We start from the raw sequence: 27,292 nt of genomic DNA, 5'->3' as shown, positions 1-27,292 counted from the left end.
TTTTATGACTATAATCAAAAAATATATGAAATACATAACAAATAAACGAATCTTATTTCAAACCTACTATGTGCATAGTTGGAATAAGATTGTCTTATCAAAGCATTGAATCTAGTCCAAATGGATGTCGATATGAAGGTCCATATAGCCCGTGAAAGATTTATTACCTAAATTTAATTGATCCCCTATGCATCTTTATTTACCATGCTATGAATCACTGTGATAATTTATGAAACCTAAAAGTAATCAATAAATTTGATTCAAGTCTCTATGAATGCCATGGTAGTCTAGGTTCAGAAATTGCAATAAGTATAGATAATGTGACCATGTTACAGTCGCTTTAAATCAATGGAGACGCATGGTAGTCTAGTCGCATAGGAGTATTGAGCGGAAACCCAAAACTTGATAACTTCAAAACTAACGATATATAACTCAAAAACGAAAAAAAAAAACGTCCCCGATTGTTTGATATGTTTTGTAAAAAGCCTACATTTTCAAGGAAAAACATTAAAAAAAAACAGATTGCGCCCTCTGTGTACAAACCATGAAAACAATAAACACCAAATACAATCAATGTTTTTCAATACAAAATCTCAATTTTAGAATATAATTTTAATTTTTTTTTTCTAAAAAGCGTTTCTAACTACCTTAAATTTGATATGTTGATGTTTGCAATCGGCCCAGTGCACAGAGGGCAAACATTGATAAAACCGCGACTAAATTGAATATCTCGGCTGCCAAACGGTTTCTGTCAACATGTTGTACATATTCTTAAAGGAAAAACTCTGCTGAATCGAGTGGTGGTGGTCTCATTGGCCGGAGAATTTTGCCTGTCGTGATAGACGGCCGGGATCAACCCGAGTTCCCGGTAAAATGGGAATGGCCACTATCTATCGACATAGTTTTGCATCTTACTTTACGTTTATTTCTGTAAATTAATAGTACTAAGTATAAATGGTGTAACGACACCATATACGTCCTCAGAGAACCTCTACTGCCCAAAGGAGAAACCGGAACGACCGATAAAGTGGCCACATTTTAAAAATTGTCCTAGATCCTTGCGGTTTTTTTTTCTTTGTCGTTCAGAGTCATGAAGTCAAAGCGTATTTAACATTGAATATATATCTTGGAACATAACGGCCATATTCTGGTTCACCGGATAGTTTGGATTGACCGATAAAGTGACATTATAAAAATACCCTAGAACCTTGTGATTTTTTGTATGTTGTTCAGAATCACGAGACCAAAGCGAATTTAATAAGGATTTTATATTTTGATTCATTTAATATTCTGATGATGAATCCCACATAATTGTAAGCGAATCTTATATCCCTCGGTTGGGTGTAGTTTTCATATTAAATACGCTTTTATCTGACCAATATATATAAAAAATCGCAAGGATCTAGGACAATCTTCATAATGTGGCCACTTTATCGGTCAATCCGTTTTATCCGGAGAACCAGAATATAGCCATTGTACTCCAAAACATAGTTTTCATGTTAAAAACGCTTTCCAAAACATAGTTTTCATGTTAAAAACGCTTTCCAAAACATAGTTTTCATGTTAAATACGCTTTCATCACGCCACGTCGTTCCGGTTCTTTCTTTGGGCCAGTAGAGGTTTCCTGAGGGCGTATATAGTGTCGTTACACCATTTATACTTAGTACTATACATTTCTAGTAATATACGTAAAGTAAGATGCAAAACTATGTCGATAGATAGTGACATTTCCTACTTTACCAGGAACTCGGGTTGATCCCGGCCGTATATCTCGACAGGCAAAATTCTCCGGCCAATGAGACCACCACCACTCGATTTACAGGGCTGTTACAACAGGCGTGGATTTCACGAATTTCGCTGATTTCGCGATTTTCGCGGATTTTCGCGGATTTGTACTTTCAGTCGCGAAAATCGCGGAAACATTAAAAGATGTCGCGAAAATCGCGAAGGGACTGATGTGCTGTCACAAAAATTGTGGAATTCATTGTAACCTTTCCGTCCCGGATTATTTTGCTGCCATCAATTTTGTTGTTCATTTGGCTCTCAATTTTTTACCGGTTCAAACCAAACACCCTGCAAATAATCGATAAATGATCTCAATTCCACTTTTTCATGGTTTTTTTTATTTTCAATATGAACATAACATTTTTCGTTATCAAATTATACACGAATCGTATATATTCGAGTAATTGACATGTATATCGGATATTCTAGGTTCTCTAAATCGTCTTGGAGTTCAGTTGATTTGTTCTACTATATCAACCAAGACTGCAATAATGTCTGTAGTATCGAAATATGTCCAAACAGATTCAAAGTGTCTATGTGGATCGTGCCCGACCTATTTTCGTGCATGTCAAATGTTCTAGGATTTCCATATCGATATTTCGATATTATCGCAGTCTTTGTTGTTCTAGTAAAACAAATCATCTGAACTGCAGGACGATTTGGAGAACCTAAATCATCTGGTATACGTGGAAATAAATCATTATCCATATAGACACTATGAAGATGTTTAGACATATTTCGATACTACAGACTTCATTCCAGTCGTGGTTGATCTAGTAGAATAAATCATCTGAACTCCAGAATGATTTAGAGATCCTAAAACATCTGCTATACATAGCAATAGTTCATTCATGATCCACATAGACACTGTGCATCTGCCGCGAAATATTTCGATACTAAAGATATTGTCTCAATCTCGGTTCATCTAGTAGATCAAATTATTTGAACTCCAGGACGATTTGAAGAACCTACAACATCTGGATTACTCGGAAATAGATCATGCATGATCCACATAGACACTTTGAATCTGATTGAACATTTTTCGATACTACAGACATTATTGCAGCCTTGTTTGATCTAGTAGAACAAATCAACTGATGTCCTCGACAATTTACAAAGTCACATAAACAATTCGGTTATGATTTGACTACGAATAGGTTCATAGTAGATATAAAAAAATAATGAAAATGTCTCACCATTGGACAGACACCAAGGAATATCCGTGTAAATACAGAACACGACGTGAACATTTAGGGTGTCTTATGAATCGCTGGTAATTTCTCAATTATGTGCAGGGTGTTTGGTTTGAATCCGTCAAAATATGAGAAAACTACAGCCAAATTAACTAGAACATTTAGAACAGCATAATACGTCAGAAACGCAAAGGTTAACTTTTTTTCATTTTTTTTTTTAAATAATGTTTCATCAAATTTAGGCCGGTATTATTCAATAGAATCTTATAGTATTTTATTATGTTCACTAATTACTCAGAATTTATACTATACATTGTTATTTTTTTTTTTCAAATGTTACAAATGGTTCTATAACATTCCCCAGAATCTCATTCCCCAGAATGCACCATTCCCCAGAAAAGCATTCCCCAGAATGAACCATTCCCCAGAATGAACCATTCCCCAGAATGAACCATTCCCCAGAATGAACCATTCCCCAGAAAAATATGACATGTATTAGATTTACTATTTTTGTTTATTATAGTCACTCCTGGAATCTTCTTTCGTGTATAGAAGAAAAACTTCTTAATGGGTCAAGGGGTTTTAGGAGACCTTAATGGATCAACGGGTTTTCCCTTCTTTGAAAATATAAGAAAAGGAAATAATTAATTCTTTGGATAAACGATAAAGAAGGGAATATTACTTTCTTTGAAAATATAACAAAAGGAAATAATTAATTCTTTGGATGTACGATAAAGAAGGGAAAATTCCCTTCTTTAAATATATAAAAGAAAACATCATTATTTCGCTAAATATATGATAAAGGAGGGAATATTTTCTTCTTTGAAAATATATGAACTCGAAATAATTAATTCTTTGGATGTATGATAAAGAAGGGAATATTCCCTTCTTATAATATATAAGGAAAATATACAATCAATAGCTTTTCGCAAGGGATTCGGGGTAATGACCATTTGGTATAATAACGAGTGTAACAATGTTATAAATTTGTAATCGGTAGTTCAACGTTCCATGCACCGATTTTTTAATCCATCACGAGAAATTCTTCAACTCAGATCGAACAATTCTTCGATAAGGTTTAACAGTTTCCGACTGATGGAATTGGATTGCATAATAGACCCTTTGACTTATTAAATGATGAACGAAGTGCTCGAAAACTTGAAGGTTGTCATTTTATAAAGAGCTAAAAATGGTTTGGAATTGATAAATACATAGTTCCATAAAAGTAAACTTAGTGTATTATCAATAGTAAAAAAGAAAAGAAAAGTGAAAATTACTAATTTCATCAACTTTTCTGGGAAATGGTACATTCTTGGGAATGTTTTTCTAGGGAATGGTACATTCTGGGGAATGTTTTTCTGGGGAATGGTGCATTCTGGGGAATGGTTTTCTAGGGAATGGTTTTCTGGGGAATGTTATAGAACCGTTACAAACGATACTCCTTTAGCTCAGTCGGTAAAGGCGCAGCTACAAAGCTGGAGGCGACTGAGTTCGTTTCCCGTCCGGACTATTAATTTTTCGGCTTGGCATAGAAAGCTCTCAATTAAAATGTGAAAGTACTTCAAAGAACACTAAGTTGAGAGCAGACAAAAATCTAATATGCTATAAGCAATAAGCTTGAAATGCCATGTAGTAGTATATAAATGGTATTTTTAGGAAATGAAAACAGTTTTTTTTGTCGCGGATTAGTATTTAAAGTCGCGGATTTCTTTTGAGAAACCGCGGATTTCGCGGATCAAATTAAGAAAATCTTGTAACAGCCCTGGATTTAACAGAGTTTTTCCTTTAAGAATATGTACAACATGTTGACAGAAACCGTTTGACAGCCAAGAAAATCAATTTAGTCGTGGTATTGACAATGTTTGCCCACTGTGCAGTGGTTCAAAAGTTAAAAATCTTTGAAAAAAGTCATTTTTGACAAAAACGATTTTTTGGACCACCCTAACGACGAAATGAAAAAATATATATATATAGGTCTTATATTTTGCGATAAGGAACAAAACTAAATTTTTTTACGAAATTCTGACTCTGAGTACCACTATAACTTTTTGCTATGGAATGGCACGAACCAAAATGTTGACATAGCACAATCTTGTATGTATTGGCGTAGGTCAAATATTTAAAATTAATTATGTAAAATACTTGCAATACAAATACTTACGTAAAAAATGACAAAGAGCATAATTTTTATGGTTTACCAAGGACGCAGTAAACCCTCACTACGTCCCTGCCATAGAATAGATCTAGTTCATCTGAACATGCCCATGACGGCAACCTTCCAGATGTTATGTTAGGGCAATCAATTCAAAATCAATGTCACGCTGCCGGCTGAGTGGATTCTGAGCAGAGTTTTGTCCCACTATATAGGTCTTGAGACGGAAACCTTCTACCTAGTCCATCTGAGGGCAAGCAATTCAACATGAATGTCACACTAGTGCTGCCTGGTGAGTGGATGAACTGAACTGAACTCTTTACCATTAGATGGTTCATCAAGACGGAAACCTTCTATCTAGTTCATATATTAAATTAGAGCGAACAATTAAAAATTATTGTCACACTAGCACCGTCTGGTGAGTTAATTCTGAGCTGAACTCTCTACCATTAAACAAATTTTTTTTATCTCAACAACTTTTCCGAAGACGCGAATCTTCTATCTAGTCAAGATGTTGAGTTAGAAGAAACAATTCAAAATGAATGGCACACTAGCGCTGCCAGGTGAGAGAATTTCGAACTAATAATTAATAAATTAATATCAGACTAGAGCAACAACATCCTTTATGCTGGGTTTAGACTAGGCAAGTCAAATGATCAACTCAGTTGAATTCAATTGGCTTGAAAAGTTGAGCCTGGTTCAACTTTTTTCAATTCAAGTGTGTTGATCAAGTCAGTTGAATGGCATGGTTTAGACGTTCAATTCGCGTTCAAGTCAGTTGAATTCAACTGACTTGATCATTTGACTTGCCCTATCTAAACCCAGCTTTATAGTTAGGATCTCGTGATATAAGCATTTCTAACATTAAAATAAGACCGCTCCCCGAGCTTTTTTTTCAAGGGGAGAATCCCTCGAAAAAAAGCCTGACAATTTAAACATAAAGTTAATTAAATTTACTTTGCCAATCATTTGAAATTTCAGAAATCCTTTAAAATTCGTTAAGATACGGCAGTTTGAATTTAGGGTCAAATTGACCCCATGCTACAAACAACGTAAGTATTTTAATAAAATGTTTCCAATATATTTTCAAGTATTTTGAAGCTTATTTCATCTTATATTATAGAGCTCTAGTGGACGCGAGTCACGAAATAATTGGTAAAATCCATCGACAAATAAAAAAGTTGCAGCCTTTCAAGTGGCCTGGCGTCAAATTGACCCCAAGATCAGACAAAGGATTAAATAAACAAACAGAAAAAGTGCTTCAGTTTCAAATTTATCAATTGAGAGCTATCTATGCCAACCAAATGCAAGAATATATGTATTTTGGTGACAAGTTCAAACCCAAACCAAAGTTTTCTATACTGGACCGGTAATCCTCTGACTTGGTAATATAGCGCTTTGACTGGCAAGGCTATCTGTGTCGAAACCAATTTGATTCGTAAAATGAATCATTGAATACATTTCCAACACTACATTTCAGAATCAGAATGTGCACAGCTTTCTTTCACAATCGTTAGAAAATCCTACCTTTCCTGGTTGGGTGAGGCGTAATAAAGGTACGGCATATTCCTCCAGACAGACAAACATTAAACATCCTTCGGCTACTGTTGGAGTACACCCGGACTACTCCTGGCTTCACCCGTACACAACATACAATCAATATGATACTGAGCAGCAACAACAACAACAAACACCGAGGCAGAAAGGTATGCCGCCAGGGTGAAGGTTGCCTAAGCAGAGCCGATATTTTATTAACGTCGGTGCGTCTTTGCTCCATGGGGTCCTCTCGTAAAATAAAGAAGGAACCACTCGGCCGTATTCAAATTACACTTCTCCAAGTCATGCAACCCTTACGGCCATTTGTTGTTGGTTCATGTGTTTTTTTTTTACATCATCTACCTATTTGCTCCAGTTGCTTTGGCATTCGTTGGGGTAGGTGCTACTGCTCAGTGGGTAAGTAGAAATATATAGCTATGTACCTGGGTCATAAATTCCCACGTCGATATCACATGTAACCTGCCAGTTTCCGATGTATGCGTGCCGAGGGAAGAAAGAACTTTTGATCTAGTAAACTTTTGGCTGAACGCTCCGCTAGCTCGACAATCGTCTGAAAAATAATTCACTGTGATGTACGGAGCTTGTTTTCGGTTGTACATCATCCAAAGAAAAGGGACACGGAAAAGCAAGGCTTTTATTCACGTTTCAACATTTTCTTCTCGGTCGTCACTGCCTTTTACCAAGGAAAATTATGCCTTCGTGCTCAAAACACTCCACTACTTTTTGAACGTCTCACCACTGCTGCCACCCCGAGAACCGCTCCCTTCATTCTTACTCTCTCGCTGCCTTTTGTTAATACTTCCTGTTAGTTCAGAAGCTTTTTATTTTTCACCACAATTCAAATTGAAACTGCCCTACTCCGCACCGCGTTCGGCTTTTCACGCGTCTATTCCCCTGTAGCATGAGCAATCGTCCCCTGCATTCCCAGAACCATCCACCGAAGAACACCCACGCTAATCACCTTCCCCGAATCGAGCGCACCCGCGAAATCGAACACCGCGATGCGACAAGCCGTGACCAAATCATGCGAGGAAAATTTTATTAGCGAAATGGAGAACGTCCTCCCCGTCGTCCGTCTTGGCCGTTTTGTTTTGGCCCTCACAGCCAGACTCTCCACAGCATTAGGCTATTTTTGTAATGGTCGCACTTTTATGAACACACATTAGAGGGAAGAAGAACAAAAAACACCCAGCGACGTTTCGTCGTGAACGCAAATCCTAATCCCGATACAGCGTGTTGCGCCACCGTCAGCAGCCGTAGGAAAACTGAGAGATTCCTTTGCACGAACTCGGCCGGAGTCCTCAAGGATGCGTTTTCCGACTGTGCCGAAGCGAGCAGAGATTTTTCCACCCAGCTTCGCTGATGCTCTCCCGTTCGCAAAGGTATCGATTAGGATTTTCTCCAGCTCTTTGATATTTCCACCAGCGAGCGACGAGCAACCAAAACACATGATGCATGATGCATTATACGCAGCCGGAGCATGAGAGGGAACCTGTCCTGCTGAGAGTACACGGAAAATTTGCCCTACACTGGATGAACCGTACGGGATTCATGCGGTACACGGAAAATTGGAGTGAAGCGGTCCGGTGTTTCCCCTAAACAGAACGAATCGGCAGGGAAATTAAAGGGGACGCAGATTATGTTTTGTGATGTCAAGCGATGTAGTGTGAACATGCGACGTATATGGCAATGTTGTGGAAATGAATGCATAGATGTGCGGAGTGATGCATTTGAGTACACACGAAATTGTGATTTGAGTTTTCAGGAATCTTATTGCCTAAGCTATCGCGTGGTCCCTCCCCATGGACATGGAGGTTGACGGTACTGAAGCAAAGGGTTATATTTAATCTCTTTATATTTGCAACGATGATAATTTCCTATAGTGACACATATCACCTTCTGGATGCTTCAGTATGCCTCAAACGATTAATTCTTGGTTGTTAATAGAACTTCCTTGATGAAATCGGCTGATTCATGCAGACTGAGCAATTCCGATTATAGTATCAGATTTGTTCTGTATACAGAGGAACTGGGAGGGCTTATAAGAAACTTCTCACCAATAAAGTAATGATCTTCTAGTAAATTTAGCATATAATTTTATTAATATTTTATTTTTTTAAGCATATTATTTTTGTTACAGTCAATTAGCATTAGCATACGATACAAGGGATTTAATATTACTTGCTCGTTTTTGTGTAAAATAATCAATATTTATTTTACTAGTAATTACCTTTGAAATTTTTTTTCAAGTTTTTTTTTGTGATCTGAAAATTTTCCCAGTTTGGTTAGAAGTTTCGAAGCTAACGCATGTCCACAGGCCTAATAGACAGATAGACAGAAAAAGTGTATCATGAAGAATGCTTGCATCCAGGGTTGCTTCCTCTCACTAGCTATAGATGAGTGATTTTCGGAGTTTTGAATTCTTTAGATGTTGTAATGGAGATTTGTGTTTTTGGATGCGGGAAGAGATTGAAGGGCGGGTGTTTAGCGCATGGAGCCTGTCAATTTCGTTTTCAGAGTGTCGCAGTCAGCGGTTTTATGATTCGTGAGCGCTCGCGATTCGTAGAATCATTGATTGTGCCTGCAAGTGGATTTGGCGGATTTTGTTTGTCGGACACTTGCTTTTTGGCCTCTTCTTGTGTCTAACATGTGCAGAGTATCATTATAGCGCCTAATGGTTTTGAGATTCCTGGTTGAGTGAAATATATTTGTAAGAATATCTTTTTGAAATTTTAGTTGTCACGTTTTGTTTGTAATTTATATTTTATTTCTTTTATGTAACTATCGTAAATAATAGTTATTCAATAATAGATAGTTCATCCATATATTCGTGCTTTGACGCGAAGTGCTGTGGATTATGAGATGCTCGATGACCCTGGAGGGATCGATTTTGCTTACTGAGCAGAAAATCATGGATTTAACCCCAAGCTCTTCCACAGCACAATAAATCGCCACCATCATTTGCATATTTGATATTGAACATTAACCTCGGAAACTATTTGCATATCAAGCGAAAACGTAGTCCTGTATTGTCGCGAAGCGTTATGGTTCTGAGATGCTCGATGACCCTAGAGGAATCGTTTTTGCTTACTGAGCAGAAAATCATGGGTTTAATCCCAAGCTCTCTGTCATGACTCTTAAAATTCATGATCATTAAACAAAATTAATATGTTCTTACGATAGCCAGCTATCGAGAGATTAACTAAACAACAAATAAACAATACATACTTTTGGTTGCATCGCCAACTTGAGGTGAATCCTAACCGAATACATTATCCAACCCTCCAACTCCGTAGCACTTATGAGGATGTCGCTAAGTCAGTGGCGTCTCGTTAAGAAAGTACTACATCAACATTCCCTTCCCTATCCCTAGTTATGGTAAAGATGGGCGTGGCCGGGAATAGCTTCTGTTACTCTTGTTTAGATTGGAACCAATGTTTACTCCCCAGCATTATTCGTGAAAGTAGTCTAACTGAGAATTTCAGAAGAGGCGTGAGTGTCGTTAGTATCCAATCTACAAAGTATATCATAACAACGCTAACGCTAACGCCAGCCTTGCCTAAGCTATCGCGTGTTATTTACTAGGTGGGGTGAAAAGTAACCTCCTTGGGAATGAAAAAAAAAAATTTTAAATGTTTTTTTTTTTATTTTATTCAATATAGTCCTCTTTTAGTTCGATACACTTATTCCAGATACATTTTTTCCAACTTCATGATCCCGTCCAAAAAGTAATTTTCCGGAAGGTCTTCAAAATACTCCTCCGCGGCGTTGATAATTTCCTCACGTGAGCTGAATTTTTTATATTGATGAACCATCTTTTCAGGTTTGGGAAGAGATAATAGTCAGAGGTAGCCAAATTGGGTGAATACAGTGGATGCGGAAGCAATTGGAGCCGTAAGTCATCGATTTTAGCCGTAGTTGCGATGCTCTTCTGCGCCGGCACCTTGTCTTGTAAAAACAAATTTTTTTACGCTTTATGTGAGGCCGTTTTGCAGCGATTTCGGCCTTCAGTCGCTCCAATAATGCACAATAATACTCGCTGTAGATGGCTTTTCCTTTTTCGAGGTAGTCCACGAAGAGTGTGCCATGATAATCCCAGAAAACCGACGCCATAACCTTTCCGACCCATCGAGCCTCCCTCGGCCGCTTCGAAGCACTCGTGCCGGCTTCAGTCCACTACCGGGCGCTCATTATATTCTCTGGGGTGTAATAGTGGATCCAGGTTTCATCAACAGTTATCAAACGACACCTAAAGTCCGCCCGATTCCTAATCATCAAGTCCAAACAGTCTTTCGAAGTGCTCTCGCGTTCTAGTTCTGGAGTGAGCTTGCGTGACACCCAGCGGCAGGATAATATTTTCATATGCAGAATCTCGCCCAAAATATGGCCTGTGCGCTCAGTACTAATCTTGCGGTATCTGCTAGCTCGCGCACCTTCACTTTCCGATCAGCCAACACCATTTCACGTATTTTTTTTAACATTGTCCTCTGTAACCGCATCGGAGGGCCTGCCGCTGCGGACTTAATCGGTAGTGGAGTTGCGGCCACCACGAAACCCTTGAAACCAATATTTGACAGTGTAATGTGACGGAGCATTAGCCCCATAATATTTATCCAACTTTTGTTTCCTTCGCCGTTTTGCCTCTCAAAAAATAATGTGTTATGAGATAATGAAAATCGTTTTTATCCATACTCAACATGATGTCAAACAGTCAACAACAATCAGCTGTCAAAACAAAACTACTGTCTTTTTATGTTAGTATGTTTACATTCAGCACCATTAACACCATATCACATACATTAAAGAGCCTGAATTTATAAAGAGACGACATGTCAAAATTGGAACAATCGATTATCTGTCAAAGTCATAAGCGAACCCCACACGGTAAGAAATATTGTCAATACTTACAAGTATTGACCATAATATTGATGATGTGAATACAGAAATATTGTCAATGCCGATGTATTGACGTCAATATAAAATGTATTGACAATACGATTATTGTCAATAAAAGCAATCGTGTACGGTCCACAATAGGAAAAGTCATTCTAATCGAGCAGAAGACCTGTCAAATGGATAAGATGTCGCCTCTTTATAAATTCAGGCTCTTTAACATACACTTCAAGAATCACTTCAATACCGGAATCAACATTACCTCTACATTACCAAAAAATTTAAAATCTCAACTATTTCTTCATTTAAATCAACTTCAACATCTTGATGTTTTGTTCCATCTTCAGCACGGCCATCTACTTCAACATTATTATCAACTTTATTTTTTTCCCTTTGGTTTGTTTGCCGACGATTTGTGATATTCATGAAAATCTATGAAGAAAGAGCTGTCGCACGGCATGTTTTTGAGTAAACACGCAATTGCCCCTACTACAGGTTCCCTCGGGGGTATACTGGAGGTCCCGAGAGCGGCCAATGTGGTCACTAATCCATTTAAAGTCTATAAAAAGCCTATTCATGAAAAAGCTTGCAGAAAAAGCTGTCACACGGCATGTATTGGTGTAAAAACGCAATTGACCCCTGCTACAGGATCCCTCGGGGGTATCCCGTGATTCCAAGAGCGGCCAATGTGGTCAATGATGCATTTAAAGTATATCGAAAGTCTATTGACGAGAAACCATGAAGAAAGAGCTGTCGCACGGCATGTTTTGAGTGCTTAAATGATCTGCCCGCATTCAGGAACCCTCCACCAGAACTGATTCCAGGGAAATGGCCATATCTCGGTTGATTATAGGCCGATTTTAGTTCTTGGCATATGATTCGCTTTGAAAATGGTTTTTCTTTCGTTGTATTTACTAAAAATATATATATTATAAATATATATAAATCTACCAAAAATTTAGCAAGTTAGACAAGCCCTCCGGAAACCCAGAATATCTCCGGTATCCGGTGACCAAAATTATTTTCGTGACCACCCCGTAGAACAATATCAGTTTTCCAGTCAAATGCTTTTAGAAGATTTAAAATCGGATCATATTTGACGAAGTTACAACACTCCAAAGTTGACCAAAAATTTGCCTATCCTAGTTATTTTGAGTAACCCCTGTATATAGAAGGAAGGACTACTGGGGTGATGTCAATCTATCCAGCAGACCACTTTTCACAAAAGTTGATAAAATTATGTTTTTCGTAGTGTACCAACTGCGTAATATTTTGAGATGATTTAATCATCAGCAGTCCACGAAATTGTCACAAAACTACGTATTTTCTGAAATAATTATAAAAATTCAATTTTCCTTAGAAAATCATCCATTCTATCCATATAAACTTGAGTTGCCTTGAGGTACGTTCAATCTGTACCCATGCACATTGTTTCTGAAACTTGTGAGAATATTTTGAGATGATTTAATCACCAGAAGTCCACGAAATTGTCACAAAACTACGTATTTTCTAAAATAATTATAAAAATTCAATTTTCCTTAGAAAATCATCCATTCTATCCATATAAACATGAATTGCCTAGAGGTACGTTCAACCTGTACCCATGCACATTGTTTCTGGAACCTGTGAGAATATTTTGAGATGATTTAATCACCAGCAGTCCACGAAATTGCCACAAAACTACGTACTTTCTAAAATAATCATAAAAATTCAATTTTCCTTAGAAAATCATCCATCCTATCCATATAAACTTGAGTTGCTTTGTGGTACGTTCAACCTGTACCCATGCACATTGTTTCTGGAACTTGTGAGAATATTTTGAGATGATTTAATCACCAGCAGTCCACGAAATTGTCACAAAACTACGTATTTTCTAAAGTAACCATAAAAATTCAATTTTCCTTAGAAAATCATCCATTCTATCCATATAAACATGAATTGCCTTGAGGTACGTTCAACCTGTTCCCATGCACATTGTTTCTGGAACCTGTGAGAATATTTTGAGATGATTTAATCACCAGCAGTCCACGAAATTTTCACAAAACTACGTACTTTCTAAAATAATCATAAAAATTCAATTTTCCTTAGAAAATCATCCATTCTATCCATATAAACTTGAGTTGCCTTGAGGTACGTTTATCCTGTACCCATACAGATTGATAAAGTTTGCTTAAAGATATCTAAAAATGCCATTTTCCATGTTTGGTGGATATCTACTTTCAGGGGTAAACATAATGCTTAGTTGGAAGTAGGTATTCAAGAGTATTTGGATATGTTTGTTATAAAATCACGTTTTTGGTCATAAAAGAGCGTAGAATACACTTAAGTAACATGTTTTTTTGGTCAAATCGGTTTAAAATTTCACGAGAAATCCAAATCCGAAGTCAGATTTTACATATTATGTATTTTAAATAGTTTTATATAAGTAAGTATGGTAAATTTTGAGGTACGTTAAAAATGAACCTCAGATTCGGAAGGTACGCTATTGGTACACTACATTGCTGAAGGTTTTGGAAGGTTTAATGAAGATTTTCGAAAAATCACCCATCTATTCAGCAGGACACCCTAAAACAAGGAGTTTGCTAGGTACGTTCAAAATCCTTGAAGGTACGCTATGGTACGCAGTTGGTACACTACGAAAAACATAATTTTATCAACTTTTGTGAAAAGTGGTCTGCTGGATAGATTGACATTGGACAGATAAATTCAAAATTCTGTCACAAGGCAGTGCTAGTGAGCACCTCACATGCAAACATTATGTGCTACTGTATCTCAGGACCCTGATCACCCGTCTATGTATTCGGAAAAAGATTATCAGGAGACCAAAAACTGCTGGACAAAATTCTGCCACTAGGCGGTGCTAGTTAGCATGCAAATATGATGTACACACCAAATTTAAATCGCTGGAACTCAGCAGAATTTTGCTGATTTTAGACTTGATGAAAGATCAGCAAACTTTCAAGCAAAATAATGCTGCTGAATTTTCCAGCAATTCCAACTTCTGTCAAAATGACAACATTTTACTGAAAATCAGCAAAAATTTCAGCAAAATTTTCTCTGATTTTTCTGCAATAAAAAATTTTGACAGCTCACAGCATTTTGCTGAATAAACTCAGTAAATCGAATTTATTTTCACTTGGGGCTGGCAGCTTCTGTTAAAGATTTTTGATGCAAATACACAAATGTTGTCTTTATTTATTATCCTAGAGTCTTTTCCATGCATACTTTATTAAAATTTAATATAACCAGTGCTCTTGCCAACATAATTTTATATATTTGAAGTTTTGTTTATCTCCTCCTCCTCGGTGGTTTATAGACGTTTTTGACATTTATTCGTTTTTCTCTATCTAGCACATGGATGAATGAACGGTTTGTTTTCCCACTAATCTGTTTCCCTCTTGCTCGCACTCGTTCGATTTAAATGGTGCAGCAGTGTGCGTCGATTAAACGTCAAAAAACTCTATACGAATCGTACAAATGCAAATACTTGCGACTGTGACAACTCTTTACTGGATGTCCAGCAAACCGTTTATGTTCGCTGAATTTTTCGGGAAAATATATCGTTTGCTGATTTTCGGTAAAGCTTTTTTGATGCTGATCATGATCCAGCAAACCGTTTTACTGATAATGAAAACTAAAATTTGGTGTGTACTGCTGTATCGTCAGATCCTGTATATTGAAACAACTTATGGTCCCGGAATCGCTTAGTCCCAGAAGGGAACCATCCTAAGCCCCGAGTTGATTGATTGATTTATCTTTATTAGGGAGGCTTTCCGCCTGGGGCTTGTTCGCCTCCACGCCCCGAGTTGATGGTCTTAAGCCAACGGCAGCTCCTGGGGTGGGCACTCAATGCCTCTTTTGGTCCCAGGGCATTTTTGCGTGGGGAAGCTTTCGGATTGTGGGGAAGTCCTAACCAACTATAAAAGTAGAATTTAACTTACATTTATTCGTTATGCGAACCAATATGATGAGCTTGGCATTTTCTAGATGGTGGCGGCCAGTCAGTGACAGCAGGATGTTGGCGGCCAGATGGCGGCAGCCCAATACCGTATGGTCGTTGTCGAAGGGAAGCACCCCTATGGTGGTAGCCCGATGGCAACGGCTCGATGGCGGCGGCAGCAGAATAGAAGCAGTCCGAAGGCGGTGGTCTGATTGCAACAGCCAGTCGGATAAAGTTAGCCTGATGGCGATGGCCAGATAGTGGCTGTCTGATAGCGGTGGCCTGATCGCGGTGGCCTGCAGACGATGATTTGATAGTGGCTGTCTGATTGACTTTAAATGATCGTTTAGTATTACCGGTTTAGATGCCATACTGAATGATAAACTTATCGAGCGCTTAGATCTGTTCGGGCTTGTTGCGGCACTGACGAAGAGCGCAGGTCATGTCGACGAAAATCTTCATCAGCTCATCCGCAGAGAAGCGATCGGGATTGGCGTTTTGTGCTGGTGGTTGACTCCAGAATTCAGGGGGGGATGGAGAGCTTTGTCCAGCTGAGGCACCAGATGCTTCTTGGCGGGGGCCGGATTGCACCCGTGGATTTGCTTGACCGTGTTGCGTAGCAGGAAGCGGCGGGAAATCCTCCAGTCTGAATGCCGGCGTATTGTCCTTCTTCCGTCCTGGTTGGATTCTTGTGGGCGCTTGCTTTCGGATCCGATTGAAATCCTCGCGTTTGGGACACTGTTTGTCGGATCCTTGATGAGCTCCACCACAGTTGGCGTATTTGCACGTTTCCGACTCGTCGACAACGCCCTCGGAGGAGACATGATTTTGGGCGCATTTGCCACAGCGCGTATTGATGTAGTAGTTGTAGCAGATGTAGCTGACACTGGGTGACGTCGTGACGGTTGCCATGGTATGGCTCCCATTGAACAATGATGAAGTTTATGGAGCGGATGTCCTTCAACGCATTGATCGTCACCGTTCCCTTCTGGAAATGTACCAGGAAAAGGCATTCCGGGTACGTTTTCACGTTTTCGTTTCTCCTCGTTATCCGGAATACTGCGATTGGGGCTAGCTTGTAACGGTCCTTAAGTTCTTCTTCGATCGACTTGGGGTTGGCTTTCATTTCGGAGTGAGTCCATTCTGGAAGCAATCTGCCTGTTCAGATCGGCCATTTCACGTTTCCTCGCTAGATCTCCAGTCCTCTGAAACTGGCGTCTACGCACATTTCTCAAGCGAATCAGTAATTGATTGTGGGAATCAATGGCAACACACTTACCCCTCACAGGAACTTGTCGAACACACGTCTCGTCAGCCACGGATATGCCCTGGTGGAGTCCTTCCAGTGCCCGGTCGATGTCCTCTACGGTGTCAAGCGGCGGATTTTCATCGATGTTTCTTTCGACCACATGCCCAAACTGCACCCAGTTGACATGATGGTAGTCTTTGCGCAGGCTTTGAGCAGGTGCCACGTGGGTGCCGACTTCAGCCACCACCGGTTGATGGTCGGAACTGAGATCGTTGATCGTCATCGGTTTGGATAGTCCAATGTTCGATAGAAAAAAGTCCAACGTGGAAGGGTTTCCCGCCGGAGAGATGAATGTCAGTTCATCATGGAATTTCACTGTATACAGCCCATGCTGCGAGTGGTAGAAGAGCAGACGTCCGTTCTGATTCCGTTGATAGTTCCGCCATGCTTTGTGGCGGGCATTTAAATCGCCCCCAATGACGAATCGTGAGCTCGTGCGAGTGATCATGCTTGAATTGGATACCTAATCCATTACTGGCAGCACACTGACGAGGGCAGTATACGGCGACGAACCGGACGTTTCCGGTTGGTGATTCCACCTCCACACTAAGGGCCTCGATGATAGAAGTGCGAATAAGCGGCAGCGTGCAGAACTTGATTCCTTTCTTGATGATGATCAAGATAATGTGGTGATCAGGCAACCAAAAGCTGTCACCGGATTTAAGATGGGTCTCTGTTAGGAGGCCCACGTCGATACTATGCTTGCGGAGGAAGTCAGCAAGCTCGAGTCTTTTTGCTCTTACAGAGCATGCGTTCCATGTGACGACAGTTATCGGTTTAGACACCATACTGAATAATAAACTTATCGAGCACTTGGATCTGTTCGGGCTTGCTGCCGCACTGACGAAGAGCGCTGGTCATGTCGACGAAAATCTTCATCAGCTCATCCGCAGAGAAGAGATCGGGATTGGCGTTTTGTGCTGGTGGTTGACTCCAGAATTCAGGGGGGGATGGAGAGCTTTGTCCAGCTGAGGCACCAGATGCTTCTTGGCGGGGGCCGGATTGCACCCGTGGATTTGCTTGACCGTGTTGCGTAGCAGGAAGCGGCGGGAAATCCTCCAGTCTGAATGCCGGCGTATTGTCCTTCTTTCGTCCTGGTTGATTTCTTGTGGACGCCTGCTTTCGGATCCGTTTGAAATCTTCGCGTTTGGGGCACTGTTTGTCGGACCCTTGATGAGCGCCATTACAGTTGGAACATTTGGCCGTTTCCGACTCGTCGACAACACACTCGGAGGAGATATGGTTTTGGGTGCATTTGCCACAGCGCGGCTTGACGAAGCAGTTGTGGGTGCCGTGCCCGAAATTCAGGCAACGTTGACACTAGGTGACGTCGTGACGGCCGCCACGGTATGGCTCCCATCGGACAATGATGGAATTGATGGAGCGGATAGCCTTCAACGCATTGAGCGTCACCGTTCCCTTCTGGAAATGCACCAGGAAAAGACAATCCAGATACCTCTTGACGTTCTCGTCCCTCCTTGTCATTCGGAAGACGGTAGTTGGGGCCAGCTTGTAGCGGTTCTTGATTTCCGCTTCAATCAACTTCGGGTCAAAATTCGGTAGACCCCTGATGACGACCTTGAATGGTTTCTCGCCGGGAATGTCGTGGGTGAAAAACTCCACCTTGGTAGTCCTCAGGTGGGCAACGACCAAGTCACACTCCGCTTTCGTACGGAGCAAAACCTTGGTGCCGACTCTGCCCAACTTGAATTCGGCTTTAACGCCCAGCGACGCCAGATCTGCGATGAGATCGTTAAGATGGGCATTTTTCACTACCAACGGAGGTAGTTTTACTTTTGCCGTGCTTGTGTCGGCAACATCACTGCCGTTTGTCGCAGTGGCATCGTCGCGAGAAACCGTGCAACCGTACTGGCTCCGATTCTTCTTCCTCTTCTTGCTGCGCTTTCCTTTTGCAGCTGGCTGGGTATGTCCATCGATGGGAAGAACAGCAAACCTTCACCGGGCTTCACGAGCGATGCTTCCCCATTTCGGGGCACACACACACGCACGACAAATCACGTACGAAAGAGCGCAAACACTAACTCAAAAATTAACTTTCACGAGAGCGAACTAAACTGCTTGCCGTTCAAGCAGAGAATGATATGATCAGATGACTAAGATGCTTGCTGTCTGATGGCGTCGTTCCGTCATGAGACCAACGAGGATCATCTTCCTGCAGTGACGCGAACCTCGTGCTTCCCATATCACTTCCACTACCGTCTCTACCATTTTTTCACCGAACGTCTGTCCAGACTCCCTCGAACTCTCTATGCTCCTCACCATGCACCCATAGTCACACTCACACCACTCAGCTCTCTCGTTTGCTACCACATTTCCGTTCCAATTACTGCAGCCGACTTCACTCGTCACCCACAATCGTTATCGGTGCTACCGCTCGCAATTCAAATTGGAAGTTTGCTGAACAAATGGTGCCCTACGTTCCCACACAAAATAAAAATACAAAGTGTTACCATTTAGGATGGTAACAATATATAGACGTGTGATGTCTTCGGCAAAGTTGTCCAGGTGGCCAAAGAATGCTGAGAGGTGGACAGATCAACTCTGAATTCTGCAGATAGGCGGTGCTACTGAGCATGCAAATATTGTATACACCTGTATCTCCAGATACAGATTATATAGAAGGGTGATTTCTTCGGTTTCCAACTACAGCCATTCCATAGCGAAACGATATAGTGGTGTCAGAATTTCGTAAAAAATATAAAAACATTTGCGCCCTTTGTCTACAATTCATGAAAACCATAAAAAGCAAATAGAATCAATGTATTTCAATACAAAATCCCGATTTGGTAATATCAATGTATTTTTCCTAAAAAGTGTTTTTAATTAACTTTCATTTGATTTTTTGAAAAAATAAAATATTTTGGACTACCTTTACATAATGGTAACCTTAATGACAAAAAATACGGGTCTAATATTTTGCAATAAGGAACAGAACTAGCAATTTTTATGAAATTCTTTGAACCACTAAATCGTTTTGCTATGGAATGGCTGACTACGTAAAGTCCGACTTTAAGACCCAAGATAACTCAAATTATGCCATGAACTGGATTGCAATTCTGCATAAACAACTTATCTGTATCCAATTTGAAGGTAGTGTGACAGTGTAACTGATATGTTTCTTGAAATGCGTATGACATTGCTTCAAAGTGGCCTGGGGTGCATAAGCAGTGCATGCAGCATTAGTGGAGACTACATGAGCGGAGATATACTGAGGCGCGGTCCAATGCAAGAAAACGGGAGACCAAAAAATGTAGAGTGTGAGAGAAATAAATTATGACCAAAAAAAAAGGATGCCGGCCTGGACTCGAACCACGAACGTTGCGATTAACTGACCTGTGCTTTCTTCACTGCTCTCTCCATGCTTCGGAACATGAATAGGCTAAAAGCGAATAAGAAGCGCTCATAGTACGATAATTTGATTTCGTATGTTTTATCTGCTAAACGGACTTGGAGAGAATCGAAGCTAGTGTGTGCGTCGTGCTACAACGTTATGCATAAAAAGCTTGGTGGTATAGTTGAAAGCGTAGGCAAAACACGAAATAAAAAGGATAAAAATCATTGCATCGTCTGCATGGCCAACTCATATCATTCTCTGCGGTATTTGCTGCGGAGAATGATAGGAAATGCAACTAACATTGAATGTAATAAATGTTTGGTTTGTGTGTAGCTTAGGCAAAATCATCAAAATTTCTATTAGAATTATTCTTCATTCCTTCACTTAACGTCGGTCTCTGTTCCGCAATCTAGTGCCTGCCAATCACCGACGGACATCGATTGCCATTCATTGACGGCAGTCGAATGTGCAAGGAAGGCAGCTGCCCCACCTGCGTTGGATATCGCACCTATTCAAACACACTTGGGCCGGGACCAACGGCTTTACTTCCCTTCCGAAGGAAGACGTGACCAAAGATTTTTATGCCTCAGAAAAATCACACCGACCTCGGCTGTGATTGAACCCAGACCCATTGGGATGAGAAAGCAGTCACGCTTACCACTACACCACCAGCGCCGGCAACCATTAGAATTATGATGGTTAGAATGTTGTTTTTGATTTCTACCTGCTGTAATAGTAGCTTAAGTAGCTCCATTAAGTTGCTAAACATTGTTAACAGCGGGTATGGATGAAGAATTTGAAGCTTGTGATCTGTTTGTACCTACAGGTACGAATGTAAAGTAAAGTCAGTAAAGTGTAGCGTTTCCTACCTGATGGTAACTACGGGATTGTAAGATCCTTTTATGAATTATGCATTCCCAAAAATTGGATTTGTGATGTTCCCCATAATTTGAACATTTAAATTTCTTAGGATCTTCCTTCACAGGACAGTCGTCCTTTGCGTGAGAGGAATCACCACTCAGAGTGAGCGCTCACGAATCATTAAATGTGACACTAGACTGGCCCACAAATATAAAAGTTCTAATTTTCCACGGGCCAACCTCTGATTTGTGGCTTTAGGTGAGAAAACCATTCTATGAAAGTTTTAGCTCATTTTGTTGTAGGATGAACTGGCGCTTTTAGTTTGAATTTTGTATGAGGAATTTGGATAAAAAACATGAAAAAATGACACTCCTACGCTCTATCGATCATAAAAAAGTTTCCTTATTCTCGATTTGATTCAGATTTTCAAAACTTGTAGTTCAACTTGAATAACAACTTTGCTGAACATTGGATCATGAATCCAGTTAGTTTAATTGAGATATTCGCTTTTGAATGCACACTAAGATTATTTTACAGATTTCTGTAAAATTTTACCGAAATCTCAACAGCTGAACGTTCGATAAACAATTTTACAGTTTTCCTGTAATTATTTACAGATATCTGTGAAAAATTCACAGATATATGTGAAAAATTACAGGAAATATGCGAAACTATTTACCGGACGTTCAGCTATTGAGAATTCGGTAAAATTTTACAGATTTCTGTAAAAATTTCTAAGTGTGTGTATATGAGCATTTTGTATATGAAAATTTCAACCAAAATAGGGGATAAACATTAAACCAAAAGCGCCAGTCTGTGTTACGTCAAAAACAGCTGAAACATTCAGAGAGTGGTTATCTCACCTACTGACACGAGTCTGGATCTTGGCCTGTAGAAATATTAACTTTATTTTTTAGTGATAATCTAGTTGATATGGTTGCATAAGCTACCTGTATTTTATTGCAATATACGAACAAAATACATTTATAAAGAATGAATATCTGCATAATACTAGGTTGAATCATGATGCTGTCTTGAGTAAAGTTGTTTCTTATAGATTAAGCTACATGTGTTGAAATTCTGAGCTTAAAATAGTTTGCTGAGCTAGTTTTATGCACGCAAGACTGAAGGGATGTTATTTCTTCATAAATTTCGAAAAAAATCCCCAAATAAACTTTAAGCCCAAAGGACCAGCTCGTGTTATATCCGAATGAGCTGAAATTTACAGAGAGTGATTTTCGCACCTAATGGCACAAATCTGGGGGTTGGCCCGTTGAAAAAAATGAGAAAAAATCTCGCACATAAATGTGGGCCAGTCTAATGTGACACCTTAAAAGCGAAAATGACAGGTTTTATGTGTTAAACTTATACTCTCTTCTTTTAATGTAAAAGTACAAATATCGTTTTAGCATTCAATGATTCCATAATCTCTAAAAACATTTTTTATAGTGAATTAAGTGGAAACAACCCTGCGCGAAGATCATTTTCATCCCCAATAATCATTTTGAAACTCACTTATTAATAATCAATTATTATGCCTTATTTTTGGATTTCCCGTAACCAATGGCGTGGTTGGCGTGGGTGCACTTCGGTTCGCGCGAAAAGGGTGTTACAAGTATTGTTTACAAGATGATAGGTCGTTTTAAAATGTTACGCGAGAAATTTGAATTTAGTTGTAAGAGTTAAACAACAGAAACATTAACTTTGAACTAAGCTACGAACACAAACCAGGAATATTTCATAACCCACACTCCTTTTGCAAATGTCTGCGTAGCTTATTGGCAACCCCCAAACAGATCCTAGCATAATCAACATGATTCAAATTTTCATCTTAATTCACCATGCAACGTCTTATCCAAAGCCCCAAGCAGAAGTTTGGCCGTTTCAAAAGTCGTTTTTCAAAACCCATTATAATTTTCCATTGAACTGTTCACGGGCTCATCCCATTACATCACAGGATAGATGAGATGAAGAATACTTTTACCCTAATTATTTCGTCAAAAACGTACTCTTGTTACGAAACATGAATCCTCTTTTCGGACGACCAAAGTCAGTAAACGTAAAACTCGTACAGTTCCCAAAATAGCATAACTAGGAGACCATTACATCACCTGATAAAATCTTTGCAAACAAACTTCTCACTCACGGCAGCGTAGGCCAATCTGATGTGAGTTCCATTCCATTTGGCTTCTCTAGTTAAACGGAATCTTCCAGGCCCTGGTCTCGGTGAGACAGAGAGTGCAATCCGATGCATGCACAGAAGCCAAGAGGCAAATGTTTGCTGCTACTTGGCAAAAACCCCCACGATAACGACGACGACGACGAATGTCCTACCTTCACAAAGCGGAGTGCATTCGCCTTTTGGGGCTCAAAAGGACCAGGATGATTAAAATGCTTTTTGATTAGAATCCTGTTGGGTCTGCTTTTTTGTTTCGTTTTCACTTCGTATTTGTTTACAACTCCCACCATATGTAGGTACTCGCTCCAGAGAGGAAGAAGGGGAGTCTATCTGCACATAAGCCTACCTCCTGTTCTCTGAATCTCGGCGCGGTTTGCAAAGTACCTACATCTACCGAACCAAGACTTTTATTTGCTCACTAGGGCTAGGTAAGAATTTACAGTGATTAAGACCGCAATTTTCCAGGTGCAAAACACGAAGCCAGACAGGAAGTGGAAGTGGACCAAGGGCACGGGGTAAAGGGAGCCGACCGATGATGGTACAGAGAACTACAAAGGCAAATGTAAACCGAGATATCATTCACCCCATCTTGTGCAAATAGAACACGTCAGGATTCAATTCCAGAATAAACAGAATGCTCTATTACGCCTGCTAATGAGAACAGCCACCCAAGGGACTTTACAATTTGCTTCGTTTTAGTTGGCTGTCTATCGGGATAGGTATGTAGGGATAACAGACGTTCCTGGCTGCCTGAGTTATACTAAGCCCACTCTTTTCGGAGAAATGCACCCTGTAGTGCACATCTCCTTGCAATCTTCTATTGGTGAATTTCGCGTAGATTTAAAACAATGAGGTGCGAAACTCAGCGGAACAAAGTGATAAGAGACACCGGGGCAACTTGAAATGCGCGGGGAATTTGAAACGGATGGTTTATATATTAGTGGTTGTCAATATTGCCCCGGTGTACCTTTATTAGACATGTGGTTCTTCTTCTTCGTGGAACTATACATCATAAGTAAAACCCTCTGCCTGTATGGACGATGAAACCGACTCAAAAGTGAGTTGAATTCGACTCAATTTTGTCAAAAGAGGATTTACTCATAAAGGCTTTCCAGTCAGTTCGAAATAAAAGCAGAGAGTTTCTACTTTCTAACGTTTCAACGCAATACAAATTGGGTAAGTGTACAAGTTATGGCATTTGTGCTCCAATGTTTGGCCCTAGGTCCTAATTCAATCTCTAAATAAATGTTCATTGTTTTATTTTCGTAGATGTATGGTAAACATCTTTGTTCTAACCTTGCATAGAAATAAATTTGGTAAATCAAGATTTATGATAGGGCCAATTAGAGAACCACTAGGACCAATATCTGACCCAACATAGTGGTCATTATGTGATAGGGAATAACTAGGTAGGTTATGATTTCATATACCGCATTGCTTGACAGTTTACAATTCTTGGTTTCAAGCTGCAGAACGGGTAAGACAATCATGACAGGATGTTAGCAACCAGTCAGCACTTGTGATTATTTCCATTACCATGGGGACGCAATTTGTGATTAGCACCGGTCCTTTTCAAATTATTTCATGCCCCGGCTCTAATATTTGAAATGACGTTTCACATTCATTTAGAGATGTCCGACTTTTATTCGAATAATCGATTAATTGATTAACGAACCGAAAAGTGAAATATTTGTAATCGGTTATATCATGCCGATACAAGTATTAACTTCTCCAGAGGATCATCACCCATAATTTCAAACATGTTCTGCACTTTCATTGGTGCAAAAATGAAAGCACAGTAAACAAAAAATAATGAATTAGTTGTTAATCGAGTAATTAAAAAAATAGAACATCTCTGATTTTGGTGTGATTGTTTTGATAAAAAATGAGCGCAAAATTTCAGCTCTACCGAGGGGGCAGCATAACCACAAAAACACATTGCATACGGGAGGTGTTTATTGGATGAAAGGCACTGTGAAAGAGGACACTGAAATTGGGTTGTTTAAGGGTATTCGTTATTTGCATTAAAAATGGAACCGAAATACAAAATTTCATCAATTTTGGTACGCTGGAACTATTTTATACAAGTACGATTACAGTACATTTTAGAGGATAATAATGGTTTACCAGTAATAGTAGTGTTTGCAGATGATGTATTAATAATAGCCGTAAATATAAAAGAAATAGAAAATGTAATTAAAATACTTAAGGAAGAGTTAGGTAAAATAGGGTAAGAAATAAATAGTGCAAAAAGTAAAATTATGATAAGGGAACCAAAAACAGATAGAAATATACCTAAAACCATTAAAATTGACGGAGAAGAGCTAGATGTAGTTAATAATATGAAATATCTAGGTACATACTTGACAGAAACACTAGATAAGCCACAAACGACAAGGAAAAGATGTAAACAAGCAATAGGTAGTAGTAAAGTTATGAAAGAATTTCTAAGAAGGTATAAACCACCGTGGAAATCAGCTAAATTAATGTATAAGACAGTTATATCACCCACAATCACGTACGGACTTAAAGCTGCCACATTAATTAAAAGAAATAGGAAATCAATCAGCAAATACGAGATGCAGATATTAAAGGAAATGTTGCAATATTGTAGATTAACTGTGTCGAAGCTTTTAGATGGAAAGACAGCAGTAAAAAAAAATCAGGGTTATGAGAATAAATTATTGGGGTCACATTCAAAGAAGACCTGAAGGATATCCATTGAAGGTAGCACAGAAAATGAAAGAAAATACTAAGAAAAGAGGTAGACCAGCCAAGACATGGAATGATTGTATAAAAGAAGATAAAAGTAAATTAATAAATACAACAGAAGAAGAGTGGATAACATTAGCTAGGGATAGGGATAAGTTGAAAAGCAAGGCAGAAGAAATTTATAAAGTATTAGGTAGTGAGGAAGAATCTGAAACAGATGTAGAGGATTAAAAAGTTAACAGGTTGTTGATAAAAATCAAATCAAACGCATGCAAAAAATGACGGGTTATTGAATAAAAAGAATATAAATCAATGTTATGCACAATTATATCAAAATAATATATATTTCAGATGATAATTGAAGATGATAGATGAAGACAAGGAAAACAAAGAAAGAACATAAAAATGGAAGTAAAGGCCGTCAGCAGATGAATCAAGAGGTATTCGAAACAAAATTGGTAAGAAATGTCAATTAAAATTGATTTAATACAGTTGAAAAAAATTTCAAAACTATATACATGCCAGATTTGGAAATAATAGTTTTTGAATCTGGAAGTGTGTTTATGATACCATTACCCATTTGATAAAGGTAAAGTAAACATGCGTGGCTTATTGTAAGTAAAAGTGACCTCGGAGTGGTCGTGAATTACCAGGCATTCTGAAATGGGTCACTGGAGCTGCAATAGAGCTAACACATTCTAACTCCCGGACTAAACCTGCTTTAAATTGAGAGTAATAAAAAGCAATTTTCTTCCATAATAACACTACCGGACAGTGGGGGTTGGATTGTACACACACACACACACACACACACACACACACACACACACGCACACACACACACACACACACACACACACACACACACACACACACACACACACACACACACACACACACACACACACACACACACACACACACACACACACACGCACACACACGCACACACACACAAACACACACACACACACACACACACACACACACACACACACACACACACACACACACACACACACACACACACGTAGATGTATGGTAAACATCTTTGTTCTAACCTTGCATAGAAATAAATTTGGTAAATCAAGATTTATGATAGGGCCAATTAGAGAACCACTAGGACCAATATCTGACCCAACATAGTGGTCATTATGTGATAGGGAATAACTAGGTAGGTTATGATTTCATATACCGCATTGCTTGACAGTTTACAATTCTTGGTTTCAAGCTGCAGAACGGGTAAGACAATCATGACAGGATGTTAGCAACCAGTCAGCACTTGTGATTATTTCCATTACCATGGGGACGCAATTTGTGATTAGCACCGGTCCTTTTCAAATTATTTCATGCCCC

The 27,292-nt window shown here is 39.4% G+C and overlaps 2 protein-coding genes across 2 annotated transcripts in view; both read right to left on the bottom strand.

Moving 5' to 3' along the window:
- The window catches only part of LOC135710983 (hemicentin-1-like), a 277,039-nt gene extending 269,107 nt beyond the window's left edge, over nucleotides 1-7,932 (bottom strand). The window contains exon 1 of the mRNA XM_065233722.1: nucleotides 7,110-7,932. The gene's annotated coding sequence lies outside the window, so the exon portion shown is untranslated. The remainder of the gene's footprint in view (nucleotides 1-7,109) is intronic.
- A 10,217-nt stretch (nucleotides 7,933-18,149) lies between these two features.
- The window catches only part of LOC135710989 (uncharacterized), a 24,421-nt gene continuing 15,278 nt past the window's right edge, over nucleotides 18,150-27,292 (bottom strand). The window contains exon 2 of the mRNA XM_065233726.1: nucleotides 18,150-18,749. Coding sequence (XP_065089798.1) covers nucleotides 18,150-18,749 — 600 coding nt within the window. The remainder of the gene's footprint in view (nucleotides 18,750-27,292) is intronic.

Source organism: Ochlerotatus camptorhynchus, unplaced genomic scaffold (assembly GCF_037179485.1).
Source record: "Ochlerotatus camptorhynchus isolate MF236.1 unplaced genomic scaffold, CSIRO-AGI_Acam_v1.1 ptg000412l, whole genome shotgun sequence".
NCBI lineage: Eukaryota > Metazoa > Arthropoda > Insecta > Diptera > Culicidae > Ochlerotatus > Ochlerotatus camptorhynchus.
The sequence above is the reverse complement of the archived record's forward strand: the minus strand, read 5'-3'. Positions and strand labels throughout refer to the sequence as shown.